The 26,851-nt window shown below is 50.5% G+C and overlaps 10 protein-coding genes across 11 annotated transcripts; 5 read left to right on the top strand and 5 right to left on the bottom strand.

Annotated features, from left to right (window-relative positions):
- Positions 1 to 373: 373 nt before the first annotated feature.
- On the top strand, positions 374 to 4,000 carry TrAtP1_011568 (uncharacterized protein; the record flags this gene model as incomplete). The annotated part of the gene is made up of 3 exons (XM_014084688.2): positions 374 to 504; positions 717 to 3,732; positions 3,794 to 4,000. The coding sequence occupies 3 exons, from the start codon at positions 374 to 376 to the stop codon at positions 3,998 to 4,000; spliced, it is 3,354 nt and encodes a 1,117-aa protein (XP_013940163.1).
- A 249-nt stretch (positions 4,001 to 4,249) lies between these two features.
- TrAtP1_011567 (uncharacterized protein) lies at positions 4,250 to 5,059 on the bottom strand (the record flags this gene model as incomplete). Its single annotated transcript, XM_014084986.2, has 2 exons — positions 4,250 to 4,675; positions 4,742 to 5,059. 2 exons carry the CDS (start codon positions 5,057 to 5,059, stop codon positions 4,250 to 4,252), a joined length of 744 nt encoding a protein of 247 aa, XP_013940461.2.
- Positions 5,060 to 5,466: 407 nt separating this feature from the next.
- On the bottom strand, positions 5,467 to 5,774 carry TrAtP1_011566 (uncharacterized protein; the record flags this gene model as incomplete). Its single annotated transcript, XM_066115161.1, has 2 exons — positions 5,467 to 5,673; positions 5,760 to 5,774. The coding sequence occupies 2 exons, from the start codon at positions 5,772 to 5,774 to the stop codon at positions 5,467 to 5,469; spliced, it is 222 nt and encodes a 73-aa protein (XP_065971259.1).
- Positions 5,775 to 6,574: 800 nt separating this feature from the next.
- Positions 6,575 to 9,196, bottom strand: TrAtP1_011565 (uncharacterized protein). Its single transcript, XM_014085020.2, has 5 exons — positions 8,545 to 9,196; positions 8,197 to 8,468; positions 7,974 to 8,122; positions 7,666 to 7,909; positions 6,575 to 7,600 (listed from the first exon to the last, which is right to left on the bottom strand). Exons 1-5 carry the CDS (start codon positions 8,732 to 8,734, stop codon positions 7,103 to 7,105), a joined length of 1,353 nt encoding a protein of 450 aa, XP_013940495.1. The 5' UTR covers positions 8,735 to 9,196; the 3' UTR covers positions 6,575 to 7,102.
- A 169-nt stretch (positions 9,197 to 9,365) lies between these two features.
- TrAtP1_011564 (uncharacterized protein) lies at positions 9,366 to 12,941 on the top strand. The gene is made up of 2 exons (XM_014084687.2): positions 9,366 to 9,863; positions 9,919 to 12,941. Exons 1-2 carry the CDS (start codon positions 9,577 to 9,579, stop codon positions 12,647 to 12,649), a joined length of 3,018 nt encoding a protein of 1,005 aa, XP_013940162.1. The 5' UTR covers positions 9,366 to 9,576; the 3' UTR covers positions 12,650 to 12,941.
- Positions 12,942 to 15,230: 2,289 nt separating this feature from the next.
- On the top strand, positions 15,231 to 15,491 carry TrAtP1_011563 (uncharacterized protein; the record flags this gene model as incomplete). The annotated part of the gene is made up of 1 exon (XM_066115160.1): positions 15,231 to 15,491. The coding sequence occupies one exon, from the start codon at positions 15,231 to 15,233 to the stop codon at positions 15,489 to 15,491; it is 261 nt and encodes an 86-aa protein (XP_065971258.1).
- A 313-nt stretch (positions 15,492 to 15,804) lies between these two features.
- On the top strand, positions 15,805 to 17,151 carry TrAtP1_011562 (uncharacterized protein; the record flags this gene model as incomplete). Its single annotated transcript, XM_014084685.2, has 1 exon — positions 15,805 to 17,151. The coding sequence occupies one exon, from the start codon at positions 15,805 to 15,807 to the stop codon at positions 17,149 to 17,151; it is 1,347 nt and encodes a 448-aa protein (XP_013940160.1).
- Positions 17,152 to 17,910: 759 nt separating this feature from the next.
- TrAtP1_011561 (uncharacterized protein) lies at positions 17,911 to 21,037 on the bottom strand (the record flags this gene model as incomplete). Its single annotated transcript, XM_014084684.2, has 3 exons — positions 17,911 to 18,139; positions 18,201 to 20,907; positions 20,965 to 21,037. 3 exons carry the CDS (start codon positions 21,035 to 21,037, stop codon positions 17,911 to 17,913), a joined length of 3,009 nt encoding a protein of 1,002 aa, XP_013940159.2.
- Positions 21,038 to 21,720: 683 nt separating this feature from the next.
- On the top strand, positions 21,721 to 24,934 carry TrAtP1_011560 (uncharacterized protein). 2 transcript variants are annotated; one of them, XM_014084683.2, is made up of 4 exons: positions 21,721 to 21,847; positions 21,917 to 21,979; positions 22,045 to 22,072; positions 22,133 to 24,934. In XM_014084683.2, coding segments are annotated over exons 1-4 (1,875 nt in total). In that variant the 5' UTR covers positions 21,721 to 21,845; the 3' UTR covers positions 23,915 to 24,934. The 2 variants fall into 2 exon arrangements, with proteins under 2 accessions (XP_013940158.1, XP_065971257.1); XM_066115159.1 differs by having other exon boundaries at positions 21,721 to 21,979.
- On the bottom strand, positions 24,380 to 26,299 carry TrAtP1_011559 (uncharacterized protein; the record flags this gene model as incomplete). The annotated part of the gene is made up of 3 exons (XM_014084682.2): positions 25,444 to 26,299; positions 25,214 to 25,382; positions 24,380 to 25,136 (listed from the first exon to the last, which is right to left on the bottom strand). The coding sequence occupies exons 1-3, from the start codon at positions 25,535 to 25,537 to the stop codon at positions 24,380 to 24,382; spliced, it is 1,020 nt and encodes a 339-aa protein (XP_013940157.1). The 5' UTR covers positions 25,538 to 26,299.
- Positions 26,300 to 26,851: the final 552 nt, after the last annotated feature.

Genomic DNA, 26,851 nt, shown 5'->3' with positions numbered 1-26,851 from the left:
TGCCGTCAGACGCGAGAGTTTTGACCGGCGGGCTCGTCTTCTTAGGCCGGAGGACATTCCATAAGCAGTCTCTACAGCCCCTCACCTTGGATCGCGGGCAGAGATCTTCATCTTCTCTCTTGCACGAATCAGTCGCTCAGGACGTTTCGTCTTCTACGGACAGAACGTGGTTTGCCCTCTCTTCACTTGCTAGGGCGTCGCTGTGTTTGGTGAGTTGCTGAAACGAAACATATCACATGCCCTGCTTCTTGTGTATTTTGCGAACCGCCTCACCGATCTGTTCATCTTGAACTGCCCGCATTCTCCCATCAAACAGTCTGGGTTGGAAGTCATCGTCTGGCTTCTACGCAGCACTGCTGAAAGGCTCCCCTAGATGCTTCCAGCTAGGCTTACGAATGTGATCTTACCGCTTGTTGTCGCCCTCATCAGCGTCGGCGGGTACTTTCTGTTCATCGGCGACTATGGCCAATCTGTCTGCGCGTTCCTGCAAGGCCACCTGCTGAGGTTGGTTCCTTCTATGCTCCTCTGTCTAGGTGGCCCATGCAGGCATCATCAGCCGCTCCTGTCTCTGCACCAATTTTTCCGAACTCAAACCATTCTTCGAAATCATGCCTCTTCTCCCTCGCCTCGTTTTCTCCCTTCTAGACATCCAAGTGTAGTGACAAGGGGCCGGATATTGACTGTCATTGCAATTGTGCTAACATACTACTGCTTAGGTCCGGCTGGAAAGGGCGCTTCTACTCGCAAGTCTTCAAAATGCCCTCTCAAAAGCTGAAGCCTGGCTTCCGCAAGGTGCAGAGTTTTCAGACCGACTATGCTCCCTGCACAATGACCCAATATGTCTCTGAGCGAAGTGGCATGCAGGTCGTAGTGGCCGATCGCAAGGGCCCCAAGATCAACGGCTACTTCACACTTGCTACCGAAATTTTCGACGACTCTGGTGCTCCTCACACGCTTGAGCATCTGATCTTCATGGGATCAAAGAACTATCAGTGGAAAGGACTTCTGGATAAGCTGTCCTCTCGAGCATACTCTGGTACCAATGCTTGGACTGCTACCGATCACACAGCCTACACCCTTGAAACTGCAGGCTGGGAGGGCTTTGCCCAGATCCTCCCTGTCTATTTGGAGCATGTAATTTTGCCTACCATCACCGATGAGAGCGTTGTCACTGAAGTTTGGCACATCGATGGAGAAGGCAACGATGCTGGTGTTGTATACTCTGAAATGCAGGCTGTGGAACATCGCAGTACCGAAATTTTGGACCTTAAAGCTCGTCGACTTTTGTACCCAGAAAACGTCGGCTTCCGCTACGAGACTGGTGGTATGACGGAAGCTCTACGAGTACTAACCCCTGAGCGTATTCGCCAATTCCATCGCGATATGTACCAGCCGCGCAACTTGTGCATAGTCATTGTCGGTGAAGCAGACCATGAGAATCTCCTGGAAATACTGGATACATTCGAAGAAAGCATCAAAGATGATATCCCTGCTCTTGATTCCAATTTCAAGCGACCATGGGTAGAGTCAGCTCAGCCGCCAGCTCTCAAAGAAAGCATCGTCACGACAGCAGAGTTTCCCGAAGAGGATGAGTCCGTAGGCGAAATACTTATTGGATTCTTTGGCCCTCACTGCGCTGATGTGATCGCCACATCCGCTTTGAACATTCTCCTTACTTACCTTTGCGGCTCATCTGTCTCTGTGTTGGAAAATGTTCTTGTGGAGCGGGAGGAACTTGCAAGCTCTATCTCTTGCTGGTGGGATTCACGGCCGAACTCGCTCATTTGGCTTCAGCCTACTGGCGTAGAAACGGAAAAGCTGGAGTTTGTGGAGAAGCGCCTCTTCCAAGTCCTCAAAGATGTCGTGTCGAAACCATTGGACATGAAGTACATGACAGAATGCATCCGGCGAGAGAAGCGACAAGTCAAATTTCACGCTGAAACGTCAGAGTCTTTCTACTCTACCAACATCATAGCTGACTACCTCTTTGGAAAGCGTGACGGCTCCACACTCAAGGATTTGGCATCAATCGCGGAATATGATGTTCTTGAAAAGTGGTCAGACGAAGAATGGCGAGCTTTCTTGAGCAAATGGATGGCTGATGCTCACCACATCTCTGTCCTGGGCAAGCCATCTCTGCAGTTGGCCATCAAAATGAAGGGCGATCACGAAGCTCGAATTGCCAAGCGTAAAGAAGAGCTTGGAGAAGAGGGATTGCAAAAACTCGCACAAAAGCTTGAAGATGCAAAGACGAAGAACGATGCACCAATCCCCCCTGAAGTCATTGATCGCTGGGCTGTGCCCGGTACAGAATCAATTCATTTCATCGAATCCGATACAGCTCGTTCTGGTCACGCCAAGGCCCTTGGACTTGGTCCTGGCCGTGCCCAGGAACTCATCAATGCGGCCCCTGGTGGCAAACTGCCGCTTTTCCTTCAGTTCGAAGATGTGCCTACAAATTTTGTGCACATTACCCTTCACCTTGGCACAGCCCAAGTCCCTGTTCACTTGAAGCCACTAATGTCAATCTTTAGTGATAACTTCTTCAACACTCACATCACGCGAGATGGGCAGCAAATTAACTTTGAGCAGGTCGTGATGGAGCTAGAGAGGGACAGTGTTGGCTATGACATTGGAAACTCTCGCCAGCTTAGCGATGGAGAAGGATACATGATCCAGTTTCAGGTTGAGCCAGAAAAGTATGCTGCGGCCGTAAACTGGCTCCGTACTATGATGTTTGATTCTGTTTTTGACCCGATACGCATCAAAGCTGCCATCATGAAAGCTTTGGCAGACGTCCCAGAATCGAAACGCGACGGGCGCAGCATGTCCTCTGAGGTGAACACAGCTATTCACCAGGACAGGTCAACCCTTACAGTCGCAAGGCGCGTTCTTGTCAAGGCAGTTTACCTCAAACGTCTCAAAAAGATTCTTCAGAAGAATCCAGATCAGGTTGTGGAGTGGTTCAAGACAATCCGCAACTCGCTTTTCACTTTCGAAAACGTCAGAGTTCTCGTCACCGCAAACTTGGAGAAGCTTCCTAACCCCATCACGACCTGGGATCCGCTCTCCACCGCGTTGAAGTCGCAAAATGGAGCGATGGTTGCTATTCCGAAGACTTCAAGTACTTTGAACGATGAAGGAAAGGCCCCTGGCTCTGTCGGCGCCATTATCGTTCCCATGACGACTCTCGACAGCTCCTTCTCCGTAAGCACTGCTCCTGGTCTCTTCTCGTTTTCAGATCCTAGGCTGCCGTCCATCATGGTGGCAATCGGTTATCTTGAGTCGATAGAGGGACCCCTGTGGAATGCTGTTCGAGGTGCCGGGTATGCCTACGGATCTTTCTTCTCACGCAATGTTGAGAGCGGAGTTATACACTACAAGGTTTACCGATCTCCAGATGCCTCCAAGGCAATTATTGCTTCGCGTGATGCAATTCAAAAGATTGCCAATGAAGAGGTGCCAATTGATAAACACCTGTTGGAAGGTACCATCAGCCAGATTGTGGTTAGCTTTGCAGACGAACAATCTACCATGTCCGGCGCTGCCCAGCAGAACTTTGTCCAGAGCGTGTTCAGGCAGCTGCCCAAAGACTGGAACAAGGGTATGTTGAAGCGCGTTAGAGAAGTAAAGGAGGATGAGATTCGACAGGTGCTAAAGGACATCATTATGCCTTGCTTTGAGCCGGGCAAGAGCAATGTGGTTATTACATGCGCTAAGCTGATGCAGGAGGTACGTTTTGTTGTTCTCCTTTTTAACATGAGAGAGAGCTATGCTGACATTTTTCGTATAGGGTATGGAAACCGCATTTAAGGGAATGGGCTACAAGGTTCAGACCCAAGAATTAAGCCATTTCCACGATGATTATGGCTTGGATGCTGGTGATGACGAGGACGAGGACGAGGACGATGACGATGATGATGACGATGACGATGATGATGACGAAGATGACGATGAGGAAGCATATTCGGATGAGGGGAGCGAGGAGGACGAGGACTAAATAGACTCGATGATACGAGGTCAATTGTTCGAACTCAAGACATGGGCCTGGAAAACCTGTACTGTAAGCTTCACATAGACTCACAGATGATGACATGGGCCGGTAGAATCTACATAAATAGATAGTACGACGATAGCCGTGAAAACCATTTCTCAATCAGAATCATGATTTCTTCTCGAATATTCCCCCCCCTCTTCTTCCCTACTTAAGATATCTATCTATTACACGCATAGTTCTTTTATCTATGTCTTACAACTCGTCGCGGCCACTGGCTTTGATGACGCCCTCCTCATCCTTCTCACTAGTGACGGCTTGCTCTCCCTTCCAGTTCAGGGCCTTGAGACGTTCTGAGAGGTGGGGGTGCGAGAAGTGGTAGCTCGCGTACATCCAGTCGGCATCCATGGAGCTGAGGTTTTGGATCTGCAGCTTGAGAAGCGACCTGGCCAGCTCAGTTTGCATACCGAGACCCTTGGCGAAGGCATCGGCCTGGAACTCAAAAGCGCGGGTGACCATGTGGAGGAGGAACTGGATGACGGTGTCCATGGGAGACAGAGCGTCGGAGAAGAGAAGGAAGCCGATGATGATGGGGTGCTCGTTGTGGAAGCCGAATGATGAGTACAAAGAGCGGTTGTTGATGAAGACGGAGAAGAGGCTGAAGACGTAGAGGAGGTGGGCCTGTCATTGTGTTAGTTGGATGGATGCTTGGATACTGCGCAGAGCAAGATGAGAGAAAGGTTATACCTGAGAGATGCCAAAGAGGCTCGTGGTGTGACCCAATTTCCAGTGGCCGAGCTCGTGGGCCAGGATTGAGAGAACCTCGTCAGTTTCGGACTTTTCCAGCAGAGTATCGTAGATGACAATGTGCTTCTTCCAAGGCAGACCGTAGAAGAAGGCATTAGAGTGAGCGCTGCGCTTGCTGCCGTCAATGACGTACAGCTCGTGCAGGGGGAAGTTGAACCGAGCAGCCAATTCGTTGACCTTTGTCTTGAGCTCGCCGTCTTCGAGGGGAGACAGCTTGTTGAACAGCGGTTGGATAAAGGTAGGATACAGAGTAGTCATGAGAACCTGGACGGTGGCGGTGAAAACCCAAGTGTAAAAGACAAACTGGGAGCCAGTCTTTTGGATGATCTTGAGGAAACCAGCGAGGACGGGGGGGCATCAGGACGGCAGTCAGAAGGTTGGTCTTGACAATATCGGAGACGAACAGGCCGGGCGTCTGCTTGTTGAAGCCAAACTTTTCTTCCAGGACAAAGGTGCTGTAGATCTTGGTCGGCAGGCCCAGCGCCTGCTGGATGAGCATAAAGGTGAAGACGAAGACGATGGAGTGGGAGATTTCGCCGGTGAAGCGCGCGGGCGCCCACTTCAGCAGCAGGTCGCCGGTCCAGGACCACAGTTTGGGCATGACATCGAGTTGGATAAAGGCAAAGTTGACGATTTGGCCCCAGAGGCCGCTGGCGACGGAGAATTCAGCTTTGGCGCGGCCATAGGCTTGCGACTTGTCGAAATCTTCGCGGGAGACTTCCTTGGCGAGGACGGCGGGGGGGCTTGGGCGACTGGAGGACACGGTACTGGCGGAAGGTGAGGAAGGATTCAAAGACGAACTGGCCCAGGGAGAAGCCCAGGACGAGCCTCTTCCATGGGAACAGCGGGCGGTCGAGGAACTGCGACAGGCGCTGTGAAGAGAGCGTTTGGTTAGCGGACTTGGCCAAGAGGGAAGGCTTCAATCTGATTGATTGAGTGCAATTGGCTTTAGACGCACCTGTAGAAAGTCCATGATGGGCTGTTGTTTTTTCTCCTGATGGATTCAGGATATCAACAGCTTGGACAGGATCTTTTCTTGCTATGCAGAGGACAGAAGATGGAACGACTAGAAGCTTGGCGGGGGGGGGAGGCCAGGGTGGCTATAAGTGCTGCTGAGCTAATGCACGTCGCGGATAGCTACCCGATTTTTAGTTGGCCCTTGTTTACCGTGTATGACGTGCCTCAAAAGTGCTCAGGAATGGGCCAATTGAGATGTGATGGAATTATGCTGCTGTTGCTTGATTGATTTTTTTGATCTTCAAGTAAGATTGGTAAATGTTACTTGTTGAAATTTGCTGATAGCCATCCAATCTCATACTGATGTAACTGCATGCACATTTGATGCTACTGGTGACCTATAACCTACTAGTACTTCACCTACCATTCACTGTAGAGGCCAATTGCAGTAAAGTCTGCCTGATATGCCCAGCATGGTATTACCGCGTCAAGGAAGTGCCTGCAGTAACATACAAAACACACGTTACGGACAGACCTCTCTGAATTCTACTGAGCCCGCGAACAAGTATTGCTTACCTTGTCATGTCCTGGATCACGCGACCAGCTGCTTTGCTTTAGTTAGACAACTGTACAACAAAGGACCTGGCCCAGATACGTGAATAATCGATGCCATCTTCTTGGCAGCTGTGAGGGGAAGCTTTCCTTACACGCATGATGCGAGGCCACAGTGTTCATTCACACACATGGCATAGTACTTAGTCAAGATTCAAGATTTGAAGCTCACTGGAGAAAGGAGAAAGAAAACCGCAGTAATGATTTCCGCTGAGAAAGAGGCAATATAATTGACAGCATAGACGATAATAACTACAGGGCTAAACCCAACACATGAGTCCCGCTTTGCCAGTCAGACAATTGATACCAACCAAGTATACTTTGTTTTTCTTCCGGCCCCTATTTCTTCCCTTCTTCTTTTTTTTCTCGTCCTTGGCAGCCTTTGTAAATTGCATGTAGGTCTACGTTGTATCTCGCAGCCAGTATCAGCTTCCAAAAGACGTCGATCATCAATGCGCGAGGCACATCATCAAAGTGTGGCCGTAGCATAGATGGCGGCAATAGTATGTTTAGTAACAAATTCAGCAACCTAGGTAGAAATTCCTCATCTTCCATTCGCTGTAGCAAGTGAGAGAACATAATTGGGTCATCTTTCATTCGCTGTAGCAAGTGAGAGCACCTCTGTTCTTTTGGCACCTTCAAAAACTTGTTGATTTCCTTTTGGACTGTCGCTGGATTGACTTCTGGAGCGACTTCTGGTACGTTTGGGACCAAACACTGAATAATCGCATACTAATGTCCATTCGTAGTTGGCTGCGGCGGGCGTTCCGGGCCATAAGGCACTGGGGGCCCCTGTTCGCTCGGCTGAGGCTCCTCTTCAGTATCATCATCGAACTCACTAAGCTCTTCCTCCTCGCCCTCCTCCTCGGAATATTCGCTCTCCTCGCCCTCGCCCTCTGCGGCTCCGTGCCCCTGATTATCCGGGGGGCACACTTCTACTGTGCTGGCCTCCACCGTGGTGGCAGTCTCCCGTGGGACTTTCCGCCCTTGTTGCTGCATCTGCTGGATGATGCTCATGAGCTTCTCGGTCTTTTTGTCGGATGCATCAATCTTCCGCTTCCAGTCTTGCCGCTCTTCCGCCAATTGGATGATATTCGCCGTCGTCGCCTCTTTCTGACGCTTCAGCGTCTCATTTTCCTTCTCCAAGCGTTTGCCCTTTTTCGACATATCCTCCATTTCTTTCCGGAACGAGAGAAACAGGTCGTTGCTATTATTAAGAGTATCCTCCACCTACAAGACGCAACAGGTCAGGCCTGGCTGCCAATTGCTAAACCAATGCATGCTGTATGACATACCTGTTTGAATTTGTCCACGTATACATTCAGCTGGTTCCGAAGCTCCGTCTCCGTCTTAGTGAAGGCTCCGACCTGGTTCTGCAAATGGCGCGCTTTGTTCGCTTCGGCTTCGGCGTTCTTCTTCTCCCTGTCATGGCGAGATAGGTGGTATTGAACTTCGAGTTCTTTGGTCCGCATGAGAGAGTGAAAATGCAGCTCGCGCAGCTCGTACTGCTCAATGAAGGATTTGAATCGAACTCGGAATCTAGTTTTGTGTCTCGCCAATTAATCCATGCGCCCCAGAGAATTCGTGAGTGGGTTAAGCTTACAATTCGTCCATTTCCATGTCCACTACTTGTTTCTTTGGGGTGTCCTTTTCCTCTTGGTACCCCTCCAATTTTGATAACAAGCTTGCGAATTTCTCGTCCCAGGCGGCGTTATTTCGCTTCTGCGTACTCTGGAGCTCTTTATTCTCATTCTATGTCCCAGTGTCAGTGCGCCGTGTTGCGCCAAAGGCTCGGTAATTGTTTGCTCGAAGCGGTCGGTGCGAACCTTCATTTTGTTGTTGTCTCTTTGCAGTTCCCGACACAGCTTTTCAAGTTTCTCCTTCAATCCCACGGTCTTGCTGAGTTCTGTACGGCTAGCATCTCGTTCTTTCTGGAGAGCGTCTCCGCGTTTCTTATTCTTCTGATTCTCTCTTTCTAGGCGTCGCATGTCGGCTAACAGTTCACTTGAGCGCCTCATAAGATGTTCAATTTTCTGCATGTCGTCCATCTTAGAAACCTGCTGCAGAAGATCTCGATTGGCGCGCTTGACTTCCCTTTCTATTCGCGAAAATATAGACGTTAGTTGACCTCTGGCCCAAATACTCTTGTCTCATGCGGCAACTTTTGGACGCACCTATCTCCATCTCTTGGTCCTTCTCTCCAGCGGCGTCCTGCTCCAGCTGCGAGATACGGGCCTGGAGGAGGCGCGAAGCTTCGGACGAGTCCATCCCCCTCTTTCCCTTGGCCTTCTTCGCAGCGGGTGACGAGTGGACATGCGCATCGTGGCCATTTGTGAGGGCCGCCTCTACATGAGTTGCCGGCATGGCTCGAATAATGCGTCAAGGAAGGGTGTTTTGGCTGGGCTCGAGTCTCATCAAGGGCCGAGCCACATTGATGGAGAGCTGTAGGCGGACCAAAAAAAGGGAAATATATATTTTTATATATCCTTCTTCGTTCAATATAGCTGATTGTTAATCGATATATGGTTATAAAAGGTGGCGTCGGCTCGAGGCTCCAGCGGACAACGGCTCCAGCGGGAAACGAGGCGGAATTGCTGTCAAAATCGTTCGCCGTCTGGGCTGTCGGCCGGGCTACGGGACAATGGGCGAGCGCCGGTGCTTACGAAATACTAGCTGGCCGCGAATTGAGGTCCGGACTGGGTGTGGTGGGCCGTCGTTGCGATCCTGACGTGTGTCGAATTTGTCAACAGCCGGCGATGGCAGACATGTGTAGGTGGGAGCGTGACCAGGCGGGAGGTTAATTCGTTAGAATTCTAATAGTGCGATGATGCGGCGTGCAGTGAATTTGTTAGTGCCTCAGGGATTAGGTCAGCGTCCAATATGGTGGGGTTGTTAGTGCACTAGCAACCGAGTGGCCGGAAAGACTTGGGGGTCTTGCCGAGGACGTGACTAAGCGCTCTGGTGGCGGGCGTTGCTAAATTTCGACAGAGTCCGAGCCAGACCCGACAGATGCTGGGAACATCATCATCAGCATCTGGTTTTCTGGCTGCGGTCGTTTTATTTGCGTGGCTAAGCTGTAGGGACATTGTGCAGCTACTCGGGCCGTTCACATCGCATTTCCTGTTCCGATGCATCGTTAGAACGTTTGCCATTCCTTCTTACTTCTTCCCACTTATAGACCTCGCGATAGTGCGTGCTCTCTCGCCATGTTGCGAAACGCAGCAAATGCGGCTCGAAAGACCGTGACGGATCTCGCGCTGTATCCGAAGCCTGGCGCCAAACTCCACGGCTTCACCGTCGTCCGAGCAAAGCACGTCCCGGAGCTGGAACTAACCGCACTGCAGCTGCAGCACGACAAAACCGGCGCCGATTATCTGCACATTGCCCGCGATGACTCCAACAATGTCTTCTCCATCGGCTTCAAGACGAATCCTCCGGACGATACCGGTGTTCCTCACATTCTAGAGCACACCACTCTTTGCGGCAGTGAAAAGTAGGAGATATCTTTTGGCAGCCAACGAGAGTCGACACGGCTGACAATATCCCAGATATCCTATTCGTGATCCCTTCTTCAAGATGCTGCCCCGGACGCTTTCCAATTTCATGAATGCAATGACAGCTTCGGACCACACTTTTTATCCCTTTGCGACGACAAACGAGCAGGATTTCAAGAACCTTATGTCCGTGTATCTCGACGCAACGCTCCATCCTCTGCTGAAGCAATCCGACTTTCAGCAGGAAGGTTGGCGAATTGGGCCGGAGAACCCCACGGCCGAGGACGCGGAGGGCAAGAAGCTTGTCTTCAAGGGCGTTGTGTATAATGAGATGAAGGGACAAATGTCGGATGCGGGATATCTCTACTACATTCGATTCCATGACCACATCTTCCCCGACATCAACAACTCCGGTGGTGACCCGCAAAAGATCACGGATTTGACCTACGAGCAGCTCAAGGGCTTCCATGCCGAAAACTACCACCCCAGTAATGCCAAGCTGTTTACCTATGGAGACATGCCCCTGGCAGATCACCTGCAGGAGGTTGACGCTAGGTTGCAGGCTTTTGAGAAGATTGCCAAGGATAAGGTTATTCATTTACCTGTTGAGCTGGATGGTCCTCGAGAAGTTATTCTCCACGGCCCATTGGACCCATTGGTTGCTCCGGATCGACAGTACAAGACATCGGTATCTTGGATTACTGGAGATACCACTGATATAGTCGAGTCATTCTCCGTGTCGCTGCTATCAACTCTCCTTATGGACGGCTATGGTTCGCCGTTATACCGGGGCTTGATAGAAGCCGGCATGGGCGCTGATTGGAGTCCCAATGCAGGTTACGATAGCTATGCGAAGCGCGGAATCTTCTCAATTGGCCTTACTGGTGTCCAGGAATCTGATGTTCCCAAGGTGAAGGGCAAGATCCAAGAGATCCTGCGCGATGCCCGGGACAAGGGCTTTGACCAGGGCAAGATTGATGGAACGCTTCACCAACTCGAGCTTGCGCTCAAGCACAAAACGTCTACCTTTGGCTATTCGATGCTCAACAGGCTGAAGCCGAAGTGGTTCAATGGAAGCGATCCCTTTGACTCCTTGGCTTGGAATGATACAATTGCTGCTTTCCAGGCCAAGATGGCCGAGGGTGGCTACTTGGAAGGATTGATGGATAAATATCTGCTAAACGACAACACTTTGACCTTTACGATGGCGCCATCGGCGACCTTTGGAGATGACCTGATTGCCGAGGAACAGGCGCGTCTCTCTTCCAAAATCCAAGACGCCGTGAACAAGGCCGGAAGCGAGGAGAGCGCACGGCAGCAATTTGAGAAGCAGGAACAGGAGCTGTTGGTGGAACAGAACAAGACCAACACCGAGGATTTGAGCTGTCTGCCCACTGTCCATGTCAAGGATATTCCAAGGTCAAAAGAGCCAACGGTAGTCCGAGATGAGGTTGCAAATGGTATTCCCATCCAGTGGCACGAGGCTCCGACCAATGGCCTTACTTATTTCCGTGCCATCAACACATTGGAAAACTTGCCTGACGACCTTCGAGAGCTTATCCCTCTGTTTACGGACAGCATCATGCGCTTGGGGACAAAGGACATGACGATGGAGCAACTCGAGGATCTCATCAAACTCAAGACTGGCGGTGTTTCTGTTGGCTACCATTCCACGCCTTCGCCAACCGATTACACTCAGTCAAGCGAAGGTATCATCTTTACTGGAATGGCGCTTGACAGGAACGTGCCCGTCATGTACGATATCCTGCGCAAGCTGGTGCAAGAGACCGATTTTGACAGCCCGGAGGCCTCACTGCGAATTCGACAGTTGCTGCATGCCTCAGCCGATGGAGTTGTCAACGACATTGCTTCTTCCGGACACCGATTCGCAATGGGCCACGCCGAATCCAGCTTGACCCGCAGCGCCTGGCTGAGGCAGCAAATTGGCGGTTTGTCACAGGTCAAGCTGGTTACTTCGCTGACCAGCCGACCCGAGTCAGACCAGCTAGAGGATGTCATTGGCAAGCTCAAGAAGATCCAGACTTTTGCTCTGACTAGCGGTCAGATGCGCACGGCCCTTACGTGCGGCACTGAGAATGTGCAAGAAAACTTGAACTCTCTGAAGAGCTTTACAGGCGGACTGCCACAAAAAGTATCAGGGGTTGCAAGCAAGGGCCCGTCGCCTCTCCCGAAAGACAGCAAAGCATTCTTCCCTCTGCCATATCAAGTCTATTATGGAGGCCTCTCCGTTGCCACGACATCATATACCTCACCCGACGGTGCGCCGCTCCAGATCCTTGCACAGTTGCTGACACACAAACATCTCCACCACGAGATCCGAGAAAAGGGCGGTGCCTACGGCGGCGGGGCTTACTCCAAGGCATTGGATGGCCTGTTTGGGTTCTACTCATACCGTGATCCTAACCCGCAGAACACATTGAGCATTATGCGCAATGCAGGGCGCTGGGCAACGGAGAAGGAATGGAGCGATCGAGACCTGGAAGAGGCCAAGATTTCTGTGTTCCAAGGAGTTGACGCTCCCAAGTCTGTGAACCAGGAGGGCATGGCAAGATTCCTGTCTGGCATTACGGATGAGATGAAGCAGAAGAAGAGAGAGCAGCTGCTAGACGTGACAAAGGATCAAGTCAGAGCTGTGGCACAAAAGTTCCTTGTCGAGCCTATTGAAAAGGGAGAGGAGCGCACAACCTTTTTGGGAGAAAAGCAAGGCTGGGTGGATGGAACATGGACCGTTCATGAGATGAATGTAAACGGCTCCCAGGAGTAAGGAACAATTATCATCATTAACACAGCTAAGAATCTCCGGGTACATATGAAAATGGCGTCAGCGGAAGGGTTATGGTTGGGTAATTTTGTGATGATATGGATGTATTTACGATACAAGATGTACATTATTTGTAGAATAATTCCCCTCTTGAGGGCTTTTTGCCTCTTTTTTTCTTTTCTTTTGCTTCTTCGTTTTTTTTTTTTTTTTTTCTTTTTTTTTCGAGACTTGGGGTTTTTCGTTAGGCACAGTACGCGTTCAGATACGATACATCTTCTTGCCGAGCCGGCTTGACCGACTCACTTCCCCCATGGCATGGAGATCACAGAGCAACGCAAGAGCAAAACAATTATACCTCACTGGCGGCCTCCCTGGGCCCAATTCTCTCAACGATCCCTTTCAGACCGGTGCTGAGGTGCGCAAGCAACAAGCATTGGAGCTTAAAGAGGGGAGGGAGAGGAAAGGCGAGGAGTGACGTCGGTGAGGAGGTCGTTCTATCAGAGCCAGAGCCCCTGAGCTTTGGGTTACTGGACTAAAGAGCCGAGCACATTTGATTGACTTTTACCGTTAGGATGCGAGATAGAGAGAGGGATTTAAAGGATAATTGCCTCGACGGTTTTGATATGGGCAGGCCTAGTTGCTAAGAGGTAAGATTGAAGGTAAGCGAGAGGAGGCTGTGTCTTTGTAGTTTGGGTACTTTCTATATGATATAAACTTGTCGGAGCTGAGATGTTTTTTTTCCCTTTGTGCATTTTGGTCTTTCTCACCTTTTTGCCGTATTCTTGTGATTTCGTCATAGTACTTGGATACGGAACGCAATAGATTGGGTCTTGCAAGGATAGGGGGGGCTAATGATGGCCTTGGAATCAACTGGGGAAGACAAATGGAGAAGCTAGCCATGCGAATTAGAATTGGCATTCTATCATTTGTGCTGGCGCCTGCTTTTCGCATGAGATTCGTGGCAATGTCTCGGCTACGGAGGCATAAGATCCAGACCATTTTGCTCATAGCTTTACTCGGAAAGGCGGATACACATGTTGCATGACAGCGGCCCTAGTAATATACTGCTCCTTGCGGCTATGCACAGTACAGCAAGTTAGTATCCTATCCAGCCCGCTGTAAAGACGTGTCACAGGCCGTTCAGGCAGCGCAGCGTTCTCCCTTGCATGCGGCAATTTACCCCAGACGAGCCAATCAAGCTTGACAGCACGTTGTTGTTTATTTGCCTCGTGCGGTGTGGCGGCGGGCGGGTATTTGCCCAAAGGAGAGTTTGCGCCTCGTGGGAATGGACAAGGCGAGGCTTTCGTGGCTTCATTATCAAGTAGGTACGTGGTGTCGCGTGTTTTGCAGGTGGAAGCTGGAGCCAGTGCTGGAAAATACCCACGAGGCCACACATGTGGGCTACTACGAGAGGTGAATTTTTGGGGGCTGCAAATGAATCGAGATGAGAGTGCTCACTTGCCTGTGATGTGCCTGTATATGAAAGCACGTATGAGTAAGTATGTAGTATAGGGTGAGTGAGACGGACGCAAGGCACGATGCACGACGGGAAAACCGTGCCGGAGTAGCTACTACTACAAAGGCAGGGCATCAGGTATTACATACAATTGCAGAGATGCAGCACTGGTACCTGTCGATTACCTTTGGCCGGTTGGTAGCTGTGTCGAGAGCTTGTAGACAGGATATGGCGAATCTTTTGCAGCCGGTATGCTTGCAAAGTCTAATAACAGGCACCATGATGGACAGCTGTGGCGTGCACCGCATATCCTATAGTCACAGCTCAGTATAGGCCCATGGGATTCTTGAATAGACTACAGTAAACACCCAACTGTAATTGCCATGCGTGTAAGCTGCACATGATGCGTATCACCGCTGCGGTACCAGATACCGCTCCCTCTACAAGCTCTCGCCCCTTGCCTTGTACACAGCGTCAACCGCAGTAAAGCGCTGCATCACAAAAGCTGCACGTCCCATTGGCTCTCTCTCCACGCCCGCTTCATCCAGGATCCAATTTTAAGTATCGCTGATGCAATCCAATTTGGTTTGCTGGCGCTCAATACTAAAAAAGGATTTGTGGGCGGCTCTCCCAACCTAAAACGCCGTTCCCGGCCTACTCAAATTCAAACGCAGGTACGTACCGCGCCGCATTACCGCACTACAGCTCTTTAGAAATTTTTTTCGCGGCGATCGATTCGCAAGGGGGGGAGAGAGAAAAAAACCAGGATAAAACCTTAGCTTGACCCCTCGTCACCACCACAATTTTTCGCACGCAGTCCTCCTTTTTACTCTTTTCCTACCTCTTTTTTTAATTCACTTTTGTGAAAAAAATAGCTCTCTCCGCTACTGCTGCTACTGCATCCGTCGCTCTAGATTTTACTTTCTAGGTATGTGAGGCTTTTTCTTCTTCTAGCTCTTTCGCGAGATGTTTTCTTTCTTGTGCGGTTTGCGTGTCTTCATCAGCTGTGGCTGGTCGATTTTACTCGTTGGGTGAGGCGGATGTCACCGCCACCACAAACAGAATGACTCCTCCGCCGCGAAGTGCGCCTTGAGGGCCGCAAACTGTGCGGAAAGCTGCATCTCGTCGATGCCACCTCGCGATCAATTCGAGCTGCCTGATTGCTACAACACCCGCCTCGACGAGCTGCTTGAGCTAACTGGCCTCTCCACCATTCTAGAGCTTCTCGCCTTCTCGCCTCGATCCCAGCTTCGGTGCCTTGTCTCCACAAAGGCACTCCGTCGTCCACCCATCACGGCTCCCCAGGCCGTGACTGACAAAGATTTCTGCGCTCGCAAGATCCCTCACATCATCAACGTCATCCCTCCTCCCGCCGCTTGGTCCGTCTAAGCAGCTCGTCGCCTTCTTGCTCTTCGACGTGCCTCGTCACCAGCCGCCCACGCCGTCGTTAAACGACCCCCGCCAGCTGCCGCATAGGAGGAGTTCTGCGGTTCTTCCTCTCGCCGAGGAAGAGTCGTCGAGGAGGCCTCGCCCGATCACTGAGGGAACAGTCTGCTATCGCTTTCGACCACCCTAAGATCCATTTCGCTATTTAGCTGCAGAATTTCCCTAGTCTTTCTTACAAGACTATCTTCAGATTTTCTTCTTCGGAATACGAATACTCTGATTTTCAACATCCCTCACCCCCCAACTTTTCAGGGATATGGTTATGGCAACAGCCGTCCTCGACAATTACGTCCAGAATGTCATCCATAATCATGTTGTAAAGAAGAAACCCCAGTATCTGGGTGCTCTTCAGAACAATGTTGCTCTCGATCCGAAGCAATTGATCGGCGAGGCCTTCCGCCAACGCGTGGGCGCCGTCAACCATGAGCTCTGCGACCCCGGCGAGGAAGACACCTTCTTTGTCGCAGACCTTGGTGAGGTTTACCGCCAGCACCTCCGCTGGAAGAGGAACCTCCCCCGCATCAAGCCATTCTATGCCGTCAAGTGTAACCCTGACCCCAAGGTGCTCCAGCTCCTTGCGGCCCTCGGCACTGGCTTTGATTGCGCCTCCAAGGGAGAGATTGAACAGGTCCTTGGCCTTGGTGCCAGCCCCGACCACATCATCTATGCCCAACCCTGCAAGACCAACTCCTACGTCCGCTATGTCAAGTCTGTTGGTGTCAAGCAGATGACCTTTGACAATGCTGATGAGCTCCACAAGATCGCCAAGCTGTTCCCCGGCGCCGAGCTCTTCCTCCGCATCATGACGGACGACACGTCGAGCTTGTGTCGCCTCAGCATGAAGTTTGGTGCTCCCATGGACACCACCGAGGGCCTCCTCGCCCTGGCCAAGGAGCTTGGCCTCAACGTCGTCGGCGTGAGCTTCCATGTGGGATCTGGCGCCTCTGACCCTTCTGCCTTCCGCAAGGCCGTCGTCGACGCCCACACCGTCTTCCAGCAGGCTCGTGCCTACGATTTCCACTTGAAGGTCCTCGACGTCGGCGGAGGCTTCTCTGGAGACACCTTTGAGACCATGGCTGCGGTCCTCGACAATGCCCTGACCGAGTACTTCCCCGCTGGATGCGGCGTTGACATCATTGCCGAGCCTGGCCGCTTCTACGTTGCTACAGCCTTCACTATTGCTTGCAACATCATCGCTCGTCGCACCGTCGATGACCCCGCGGCCCAAGCCACCAGCTACATGGCTTACATCAACGACGGTGTCTACGGCAACTTCTCGAGCATCATGTTCGATCACCAGCACCCCGTTGCCAAGATCCTCCACTCCAGTGGCCAGACCCTCTACAACTCCTACGCCGCCGAACAGTGCTCGGTCGGAAATGGTATCGAGTATTCGATCTGGGGTCCCACTTGTGATGGCATCGATCTCATCAGCCAGAGCGCCTTCTTCCCGTGCACCCTCAATGTTGGAGACTGGCTCTACTTTGAGGACATGGGTGCCTACACCAAGTGCTCTGCCACTCAGTTCAACGGATTCCCCAACTCGCACGACACCATCTACGTTTGCAGCGAGCCTGGTGCAAAGGCCCTCATGGACCTCTAAGCATGTGACTGTAGCATATATTTGCCATATCATGGAAAACAAAAGGAGCGAAGCAATTTTTGGGAGGGAGTGGTTTTTAAACATTCTAGCCAATTGGTCATGATGGCCTTTGTCAGGGTTTCCGTCAAAAGAAGGAGGCTTGTAAAAAGGCTGCCTAATAGTACCAGGCACTTTTGCCACTTTTATGTGGATTTACTACAAATTTTTTATGATGGAAAAAATTAGGGGAGATAAGAGTCCCGAGTTAGATAGACAGATACAACACAACACGAGATGCAATAATACAACATTAGCATCTTTACATCATACATATCTGATTCTGTGCCACACTGATTTTCGTTCTTCGTGATGAAAGCTAGCATTACATTGAACCAGATTCTTAGATATTGATTAGCTAGATTGAGTGTAACAAATCTTGAATAATGAACCATGAGAAGAATGTAGTTCCAAGTGCGCGATGTTATAGCACAATCTTAGAACCACAGATATCAAGAATAAGGTTCAGTGTATACTGTATTATATAGGTCGCTGTATACGCTGTATCGCTGTATACGCTGTATCGCTGTATACGCTGTATACGCAGTAAACTAATCCATTAATGCGAGCGAATCATCTCTAAGTCCCTAGCGCCTCTTGCGGAAAACCTCCAGTCATTATATCCGCGATGCGTTCATCTAGGTAATACCATCATACCTAACTCGTTGCTCAAAAAGAAAACATGTACCGTCTACTGAGAAATGAAGAGATTTAAAAAGGAGTTTAGGAGCCTCGGAAAAGAAACTGCATATCCTCAGGGCTCAAAGTATCCATCGCTTTGTCATCTGAATTGACAGTGGAGTGGATCATGCTCGTCTTCTTCTCTTGGATCAGTACCATTCGGCTCTCGACGGAATCCTCAATACAAAGACGCGTGATGCTGCAGGGTCGAGTTTGTCCAATGCGATGGCAACGATCGGCAGACTGCCACTCAGCGGCCGGGTTCCACCAACTAAGAATGCAATGTTAGCCTAGCTGAAGAAGAGCATAAAGGGGAAAGGGAGAATGCTTACGGGTCTATGATGAACACTCGCGATGCCTCGGTGAGATTGAGTGCAACGCCACCAGCCTTGAGTGATACGAGGAAGCATTCAACGTCAATATTGTTCATAAAGTGCTCAATCGATGCTTGGCGCTGAGCAGGGGTCATACTGCCGTCTAGCATGACAGTGGTGATTCCAGCTCTTCGAAGTCGCCACTCGATAAGCTGCAGCATTGTGGTGAACTGAGAAAAGATGATGGACTTGTGCGTGGCATTGTCAGAGCGCAGCTTGTGAAGTTCATGAACGAGCAGCTCAATTTTAGAAGAAGAAGTCCAGTTTTCCATCTTGATACGATTGATAATTGATGACTTCTTCACCATGGCTTCGTCTTGCTCAATTTCAGGCTGCTCGAGATCAATCACCAACCCAATGTGACACCGAGGGCAGTCAGGCTCGTCGGTCGATTTGATATATGCAGATACGCATGTTCTGCAAAAGTCATGCTTGCAGCGACTTCGAATAGTGTCTTCCGCTGGCTCGTCACAGATGCAGCAAACCAAAACGTTTTGACCTCCATCAGCGTTCTTCTTCAAAATCAAGTCAGGGTGGTCGGCCACCTGTCTCATTTGCATGATGAGACCAAAGATGTTGGCATAATTATTCAGGAGGACACCTTGCGCAACATAGGTATCAAACTTGCGCTGTCCGTTGGTCATGATACTATTGGCAAAGTCGTTTTCCTCTTCTCCGAAAAATTGGCGGTCGACATACACTTCCTTCACAGGAAGTTCCATGGAATCGGTGTGGTCCTTCTTGAGACGTCGCAGCATGATACGGCCTGTCATCAATCGTAGTTTCCGGAACGCCTCTCTGCCAGGGCCCAAATTGCCAAACTTCTGAATAGGATTGAGAAGTTCTTGGTTGAAGACAGAGACGTGTTGCATACCAGCATGGTTGCAGTCGGAACAACGACTGTTGTCATCCATAGACCACTCAAGCCTCGAACAGGTGCATTGTTTGCAGAGATATAAAGCAAACGGTTTAACGTTGAGAAATCGCACCAATGAGAAGAGCTCTCCGATTCGGTTTTGCAAAGGTGTGCCAGTCAAGCACCAACGATACTCGGTCTTCAACGCGAAGCATGCTTTAGCAGTCATTGTGGTTCGTGTTTTGATACAATGTGCTTCATCAAGGATGGCTCGGTGAAACGTAATGCTGTGAATGACGCTCTTTTCTTTGTAGATGCCATCTTTTCGCTTGAACCCCTTTTCTTGCTTCCGATACATGGATTCAAGACTGTTGTAGGACATCATAATGACATCAAACTTTTTGAGCTCCCTGGCTGTAATATTCTTAGCCTTTGTGTTGGTTCCGTGGAACACAAAGGTCTTGAGAGTTCCGTCTGTGTAAGATTTGATCTCTGACTGCCACTGCATGAGTGCGACAGGAGGGACAAGGACTAGAGTGGGTAGCTTTGCTGGATAGTCGGACATGATGAGAGAGACGGCTTGGATCGTCTTGCCCAGACCCATTTCGTCGCCCAGAAGGCCACCTTTCCATTCTGTTTTTTCCATTTCCTTCATCCAAGCCACACCCTCCAGCTGGAAGGGCTTCAACTGCCTTGATATACTCCTCGGTTGGTCTATCTTGCCAGCATTGATTGCCGGCATGTTTTCCAAATCCGTCCACATAGTGACCAATTCAGGATGGTGTTTTTCAAGGCGATCTCGCTCCTTGGCAGTACGGCTTTTGTGTCTAGACCGTCTATATCCACGTCTCTGATTAGCAATTCTCCGAAGTGCTCCAGGCTCTGGCGCAGCTATCTCGGAATCAACGCTTTCACTATCGCTAACAGTGGCAGAGCTAATACCAGATGATAAGCCGGAAAGGTCAGATGGAAGTCCAGATGATATATCTGAAGGAAGTGTCAACCATAGTGTCTCCATATCGGCTACAGTTTTGGGATCGGTAAAAACCACGTTGTTGCCCCGGGTTGTCGGCAGGCTCCTCATTTGTTCAGCAGGTTCAGCCCGTCCTTCATCCACTGAATCATGTTCATCAGATGAGGAAACCTCATTAGCTAGCTGGTCTTCTAAGGCGGCAGCAGCAGCCAATTCGGCGTCTATATCTAAACCAGACTCTGGTGCGTCGTCTGAATCAGGTATGATCTTGCTCTTTTTGGCTGGTCGCTTTTGCGCTGAAGAAGGGCCTGACTGAGATCTGGTTCGTTTCACTGATGCTTCAGCTGAGGCAGGAGATTGAATATCGCTAGCCATAGAGCGGCGAGATCTTAGACTTGCTTGGCGGTATTCTTCGTTCTGCAATCGGCGAGCTACTTGGGCATCGTGACTGTTGCTAGGGTAGACATCATCGTCATCTTCATCCGAATCTTCAATTTCGGTGACTCGTTTCCCCTTTGCTTTTGAGCTTAATGAATAGACGCTTTGCCGTAAGGCTCGCTCATCCCCGTCGGGTTCTTGCAGCCTGCTCTTGGCAGGAATGCGCACTTCAAAAGATGTCTTTGACGAACTGGCTGCTTCGGCAGGGCTTGGGAGTTTGCTAGTTCCAGGCGTGGAGTAGCCGCTTTCTGAAGTTTGGCCAAAAGGCGTAAGAGCCGACGATACAGACTCAGTAGTGTCCAAGGAAAGTTCATCGACTACAGAGGAAGCTGCAAGACTCCTTGCGGACCGTGCACGGGTAAGACGGCCATTTGTAGTGACAGAGCCGGTTTCAGCTTCTACAGATGATTTGTTAGTGACATCTTGCGGTTGAAGCGATGAATATGTTATCATACCCGATGGTTGCTGGACAGGGGTGCTTGGCCCTGTCAATAACGAGCGACGCTTTCCAAGCGATGTACGAGGCATTGCCGTAGTTCACCAGCACAGGCAACGGTCGAAGATTAGGGAAAGAAAGAAAAAAAAACCGATGCGCAATAAAAGCTCTCAGATATTTCCCGTTCGGACCGAGTCGTCTGAGAGATGAAGATGTGGCTGGGCCAGAGAGAGGGAAATTGGGCTGAAACTGAGAAAAGGTTCATCCACCAGCCCAAGTAAGCACAGGGTCACCGGTGATCGTTGATGGTGGAGAAGAGGCTCTGAGAATGACTGCCGGAGAAAATGAGTCTTCTCTTCGCCTTTTCGTCAGACAATGGCTGATGAACGAGCCTCGATCACTTCAATCTGACAAAGGGACGAGGAGAAAAAGAACGAAAAAAACGGGCGCCTGTTACTGGACGAAAACTTGTTAGGAAGTTGCCTCATCGGCCGTGATTACCTACCTAGCGGCCATGCCAGTTCACAGTGCCTACTTTGGAAAGCAGGCGCGAATTGCCACTTTACACGAAGGCGCGTGCAGGGATAAGGGGCTTGCCACAACTGTAGATACGCACTGTACTGGGACTGTACCGACGACCGGTGAGTGACTGCTTTCGCCTGCTGGGAGATGAAAATTCACAGTGCCAATTGAGTAAGAGCTATATCACGTGACACCGTGTTATCTCGCGACACCGTCGACACGCTGTATGTCATCGGCACTGGGTGAAAGAACAAGCGAATATTGTGGCGTGCCTTTTGTCTGCACCACTCGTTCGCACCGGGAAATTTGATACAGAGACACAAAACACCTACAAGACCATAGCAGTGACAGTCACTTTCTGCTATTCAGGCTCTCATCATGTTGGTCTTCCATATTTCGGCCTAACTTTCTTTCTGCTGCAATCACGGCTGACCAATACGAATGTCTAGGGCCCGTCGACGCCAGTATGATCAAGGGCAGAATGGGCGGCCAAGTCGTAACATTACTGGGCCGTAAGCAAAACAATGTTGACGATGATAGTTTTTTTAGACAGATTGTGCTGACCGTGTCTATTTAGCCAATCTGCCTTGACTGATTTTCTTGCAGTATGCTTTGAACCATCCCTCAACGGGTCTGTGGTCATGGTTTGCTAACACATCTGCTAGTCACACAATATTTCGGCTGCTCAAATTAGAGCCGACGCAGATCGCCGAAGGCAACAAGCAGGAGAGGACGGAGAGACGGCAGAGACAACAGAGGCAGGAGAAGCAGGAGAAGCAGGAGAGGCCGAACCGACCGAAGAAAATGAAGTTTCAGAAACGGTACAAGTCTCCATCACTGCTGTTGAAGCAAGCTCGGCTGGACGGGGAGCAAGAAGTCGCAATGCCGCAGCAGAAAAGAAAGTCAAGGCTTTGGATAAGATCAAAGCTAGCAAAGCATTCAAAAAGCGCAAGAAGAACGCCGACGACGACGAATACGATGACGAAATCGCCCAGGCAATCTTTGAAGAGAGGAGTGCACCGCTTCCTGGGCAGATGGAGAACTGTGAAATCTGCGGAAAGCGCTTCACTGTGACTCCTTACTCCTTGGCAGGGCCTGATGGAGGCCTCTTATGTGCTCCCTGTGGGCGTGAGATTGCCAAAGAACGAGAGGGACAACCCAAAAAGAAGCCTCGAAAACAGACCGGTGGTGTGGGCTCACGACGCACTCTCCAGAGCCGAATGCTCGATGGAGACGTGGGTACAAAAAGCTTGGCTACGCTGTGTGTGCAGACACTGGCGAAGAATGTGGACTTGGCAGAAAGTTTGGGCGATTTACCTGAGCATCTCATCGACAAGATTGCCAGGATTTTCTCCAAGCGGCGTTTATTGAAGCCAGATACTTTGCCACTGTTCACGCAACCTACCACCGAAGTTCTGCACATCTACGATGGTGCAAAACTTGGTCATCAAGAATTCATCAGCATTTTTCAAGTTGCCCCGAACCTGAAGAAATTCAAGGTGCGGTGTGCGGTCCAATTCAAGGACGAGGTCATGGACTATCTGCTCTCGAGAGATATCCTCCTGGAAAGCTTTTATCTTCATGGTGCCAATCTACTGAGTGAGGATAAGTGGCACGAATTTCTCGCTGCCAAAGGCAAATCCTTGAGAGAACTACAAGTCTACTTTACCGATAGACACTTTGGAGACGAAACCTTGAGACTTTTGAAGGAATATTGCCCCGAATTGACTCGCCTCAAGGTCTGCCACAACCAAAAGGTCACGGATGTAGGAGTCACTGCAATTGGAAATCTTGCAAGCCTTCGGCATCTCAGTTTAGAGCTCCAGCAGGACAGTTCGGCAGAAGCTCTCAGGACTTGCATCACACAAATCGGGAAAGACCTCAGGACATTCTCCTTTAAGATTGTACCCGATGCCGATGACAGTGTCTTGGAGGCTATTCATAATACTTGTCGATCATTATCCAAGCTTCGTATCACAGAAAGCGAAACCATGACAGACAAGGGCTTCGCCAAGCTCTTTACAGACTGGCAAAACCCGCCTCTGGAATTCTTGGATTTGCAAAAGTGCCGGCAGCTCGACGCCGCTCATCCACGAGAAAACCCCGACGGTATTGGGCTCTGCAGCGAGGGTTTCAAGGCGCTCATGGACCACTCTGGCCACGCCTTGAGAAATCTCAATGTGCATGCTTGCCGACACATCTCTCGCGAGGCGTTTGAAGAAGCCTTTAGCGAAAAGAAGCTGTATCCGGAACTACGAAAATTAGAGATTAGCTTCTGCGAAGAAGTCACCGACTTTATCCTTGGGAGCATATTCCGGGCTTGCCCAAACATCAAAGAAGTGAATGTGTTTGGCTGCATGAAGGTGAAGGAAGTCAGAGTGCCACGGGGCGTTATCTTGGTTGGCGTACCCAACGCCCAGGGGATGATAACTGAAGGCACGCACTGAGCATAATTTGCCGGAGAGCTTCGCACTTGTCACGCTTTTTTTCTCTTAACGAACTTCACGCTAGGGAGAGCAAATTACATATGGTATGGGATATTACAGATCAACCCAAACGTTTTTTTCCTCTGTAATGTATATAGTTAGAGTTCAAGTGCAGAGGGAACACAGAGTCGATTAGAGCCATAGAGTTTGGTCTACATTTCAATGTTCTTACCTGAAGCTATCATGTCACTTGATGTATTTCATATGTCTTGTCGAAAGTCATAGTAACAAATATGTATATACCTATATCCAACTCATATATACGAGTATGAAGATTTATCTACATCAACCCCTCAGCACAGCTCGAAGTAACTATGTCGAAAATTCACATTCCCAGCATCATTTCATGCTACATTTTTATACCCGAAGAAACAACCCATAACGCCCCTTTTCGTACGCAAAATACACCCCATATATACAGCAACGTTATGCCTGGCCAGAAGCAACCAAAGCCCGGTCTTGCTCGGCCCACTTGTTGATTCTGTCAATGGTGGTCTGGTTATAGCTCGAGTCGCCATCATCACGCTTGAACTGGAGAGGAGACGGGGCGCATCCCGAGATGTGCTCAAAGTAGTTTGAGTGGGCAGAGACATCGAGTCCCGACGTGCCGGCGTTGCAGTCGGTGTTGGCAATGCCGGTGCAGACCTCGATCTGCGAGATTGTGTAGTCAATGGTGGAGGAGTTGCCAGTGGACAGCCAGAACTCGGGCGATACGTGGCGGTACTCGAACAGGATCGGGGGCAGACGAGGAACGGGATCGTCGACGTGCGTGACGCGGAACTCGCCGCCGGGCTGGGCCGTGACGAAGTTGGCAAAGACGTCGTTGCCCACGCGGGGAGAGCCGTAGGTGTAGATGTCGATGTTGTAGCCCTGCGTGCGGAGAGTTGCGGCCGCGAGCGTCGCGACGGCGCCGCCGAGGGAGTGACCCGTGGTGACGATGCTGAAGCCCGGGTTGGCGGCGACGGCCTGGCTGATGGCGGCGGTGGCGGCGTCGGCGATTTCGTTCCAGGCGTCGTTGAAGCCGTCGTGGACCTCGCAGCCGTCGGCCAAGGCGCTGTCGGAGAAGGCAAAGGTGACGTCGGTGATGAAGTTGCGGAGGTTGTTGCTGCCGCGGACGGAGAGGACGATGAGCTGGTGGGCCGAGTCGACGGCGACGAAGCCGCCAATGCCAGTTACGGAGCCGCTGTTGGGAGCATGTAGCTGTTAGCTAGCTACTCTTTATATATATATATATATGAGACGATATCAATAGAGACTCACGTAAAGGAGTTGACGACGATTCCGCTAACGTCATCGCAGACGTCGTCGGCGCAAGTCACGGCCTGTCCAGCAGGCGTGGCCGAGTTGCAGTACGAAGCTCCGGCATATTGGCTGTAGAATTGGAAGTTGTTGAGCTCTGCCTGTGAGGTGGTGAAGCTGGTGTCGCTTTCTTTTGGGAGTTGTTAGCTCTTTGTAAGCGGTGTGTTTCCAAGGAGCGAGTTTAGACTTACGGCGGGCCTTGAGGAGGCGAGTGTAGTCCTGGATAGAGCCAATGGGGCTGCCGGCTGCAAGAGCAGCGAGAGAGAGAAGTTGGACAGACTTCATTGTGATATGTGTATAATGATAATAGAAAGTGTGGATGGAGATGGGATGGAGATGGGTATAAGTTAAAGTGTCTTGCTTGTTAGAGCTCAGACAGAAACTCGATCAGAAACGCTGAAACACTCTTTTCTCTTTCACACAAGATGGTCTAGAATGTCAAATGCTTAATTCTCTAATAATTGGGGTGAGTTGCCACATGTTTATATACTTTTATACCGTGCATGATGTTCATCTTCTCCGGATGGCAACATGTGAGACGCGGGAGCAAAACTCGGGGCGTCCGAGCGCCCCTGATCCCTCCAGGCAGCTGGACGGGCTGCTTCAATGCCGGGCAAAGCCATGAAGCATGCGCGCGTCTCACAATGAGCTACGCCTCTTTCTTCTTCTTCTTCTTCTTCTCATTTCATCCTGTATCATGGGATGGGTCCAAAGTGCGTGCGTGAACCGCCAGCCACCTCCGCACTTCTCCACGATGTGAGGGGCCATTTACTCTTGCCGGTGTCTACATGTAGTTTAGTTGGACTTGAAAGGCCTCTTTGCAAGATGGAAAAGGAACGAGCGGCACCGGAGATGCTCCGAATTGAGAAATAGGATGAATAAGAAGAAGAGACTTTTTGTCAAACGTGCAGGATGAGAACTGATTTGGAGGCTCGGAGATTCGGTACAACTTCCAAAGGAGGCAAGGATGGTGGCGCCGAATGGGGATCTGGGAACGGAATCGTAAAAGACGATTGGTGGTCTAATATCTAGCAGAGTCAAAGAAGACAAAGACAAAGGGCAGGGCGGCTACGAATGCGTGTGATTGATCGGCGCTTTTACCTTTTGATGCTCACCAAGGTGGGCGGGAGATGCGTCCAAGGATCTGGGATCGACACTAGAGCGCTACTGACACGGTAGGTGGCATTTTGCAGTGTACGAGTAAGAGGTTGCGTTATCAGCATTCACTGGATGCGGCTATGCTGCCAGGCTTACCATGTGCTTTCTTATTCGGGGATCTGGAAAAGGGCGATGGAAAGGTGTAGGATCGCGGCCCTGCCAAGCATTTGTCCCCTGGAACCAATGCGGCATGACGACAGGGAGCATCGATGGCAGTTTCTTATCTTGTATCAGCCTCTTATAGCAGCTGTGCCCATGTTTACACAATACGGCACGAAGAAACACGATTCGTGCAAGACAAATTGGCGCTTTGAGGCTGGAGCAATCAGCTGTATCATGGCACGTTCGCCAGTCGTTTCGCTGATCACGGCCACGGCCACGCCTCGCCCACGTTGTCGGCGGCAATCTCGTCAAATGACATTGCTTGGTGTTCTTTTCCGG

Source organism: Trichoderma atroviride, chromosome 6 (assembly GCF_020647795.1).
Source record: "Trichoderma atroviride chromosome 6, complete sequence".
Taxonomy (NCBI): Eukaryota; Fungi; Ascomycota; class Sordariomycetes; order Hypocreales; family Hypocreaceae; genus Trichoderma; species Trichoderma atroviride.
This window is presented reverse-complemented; position numbering and strand designations above follow the sequence as displayed.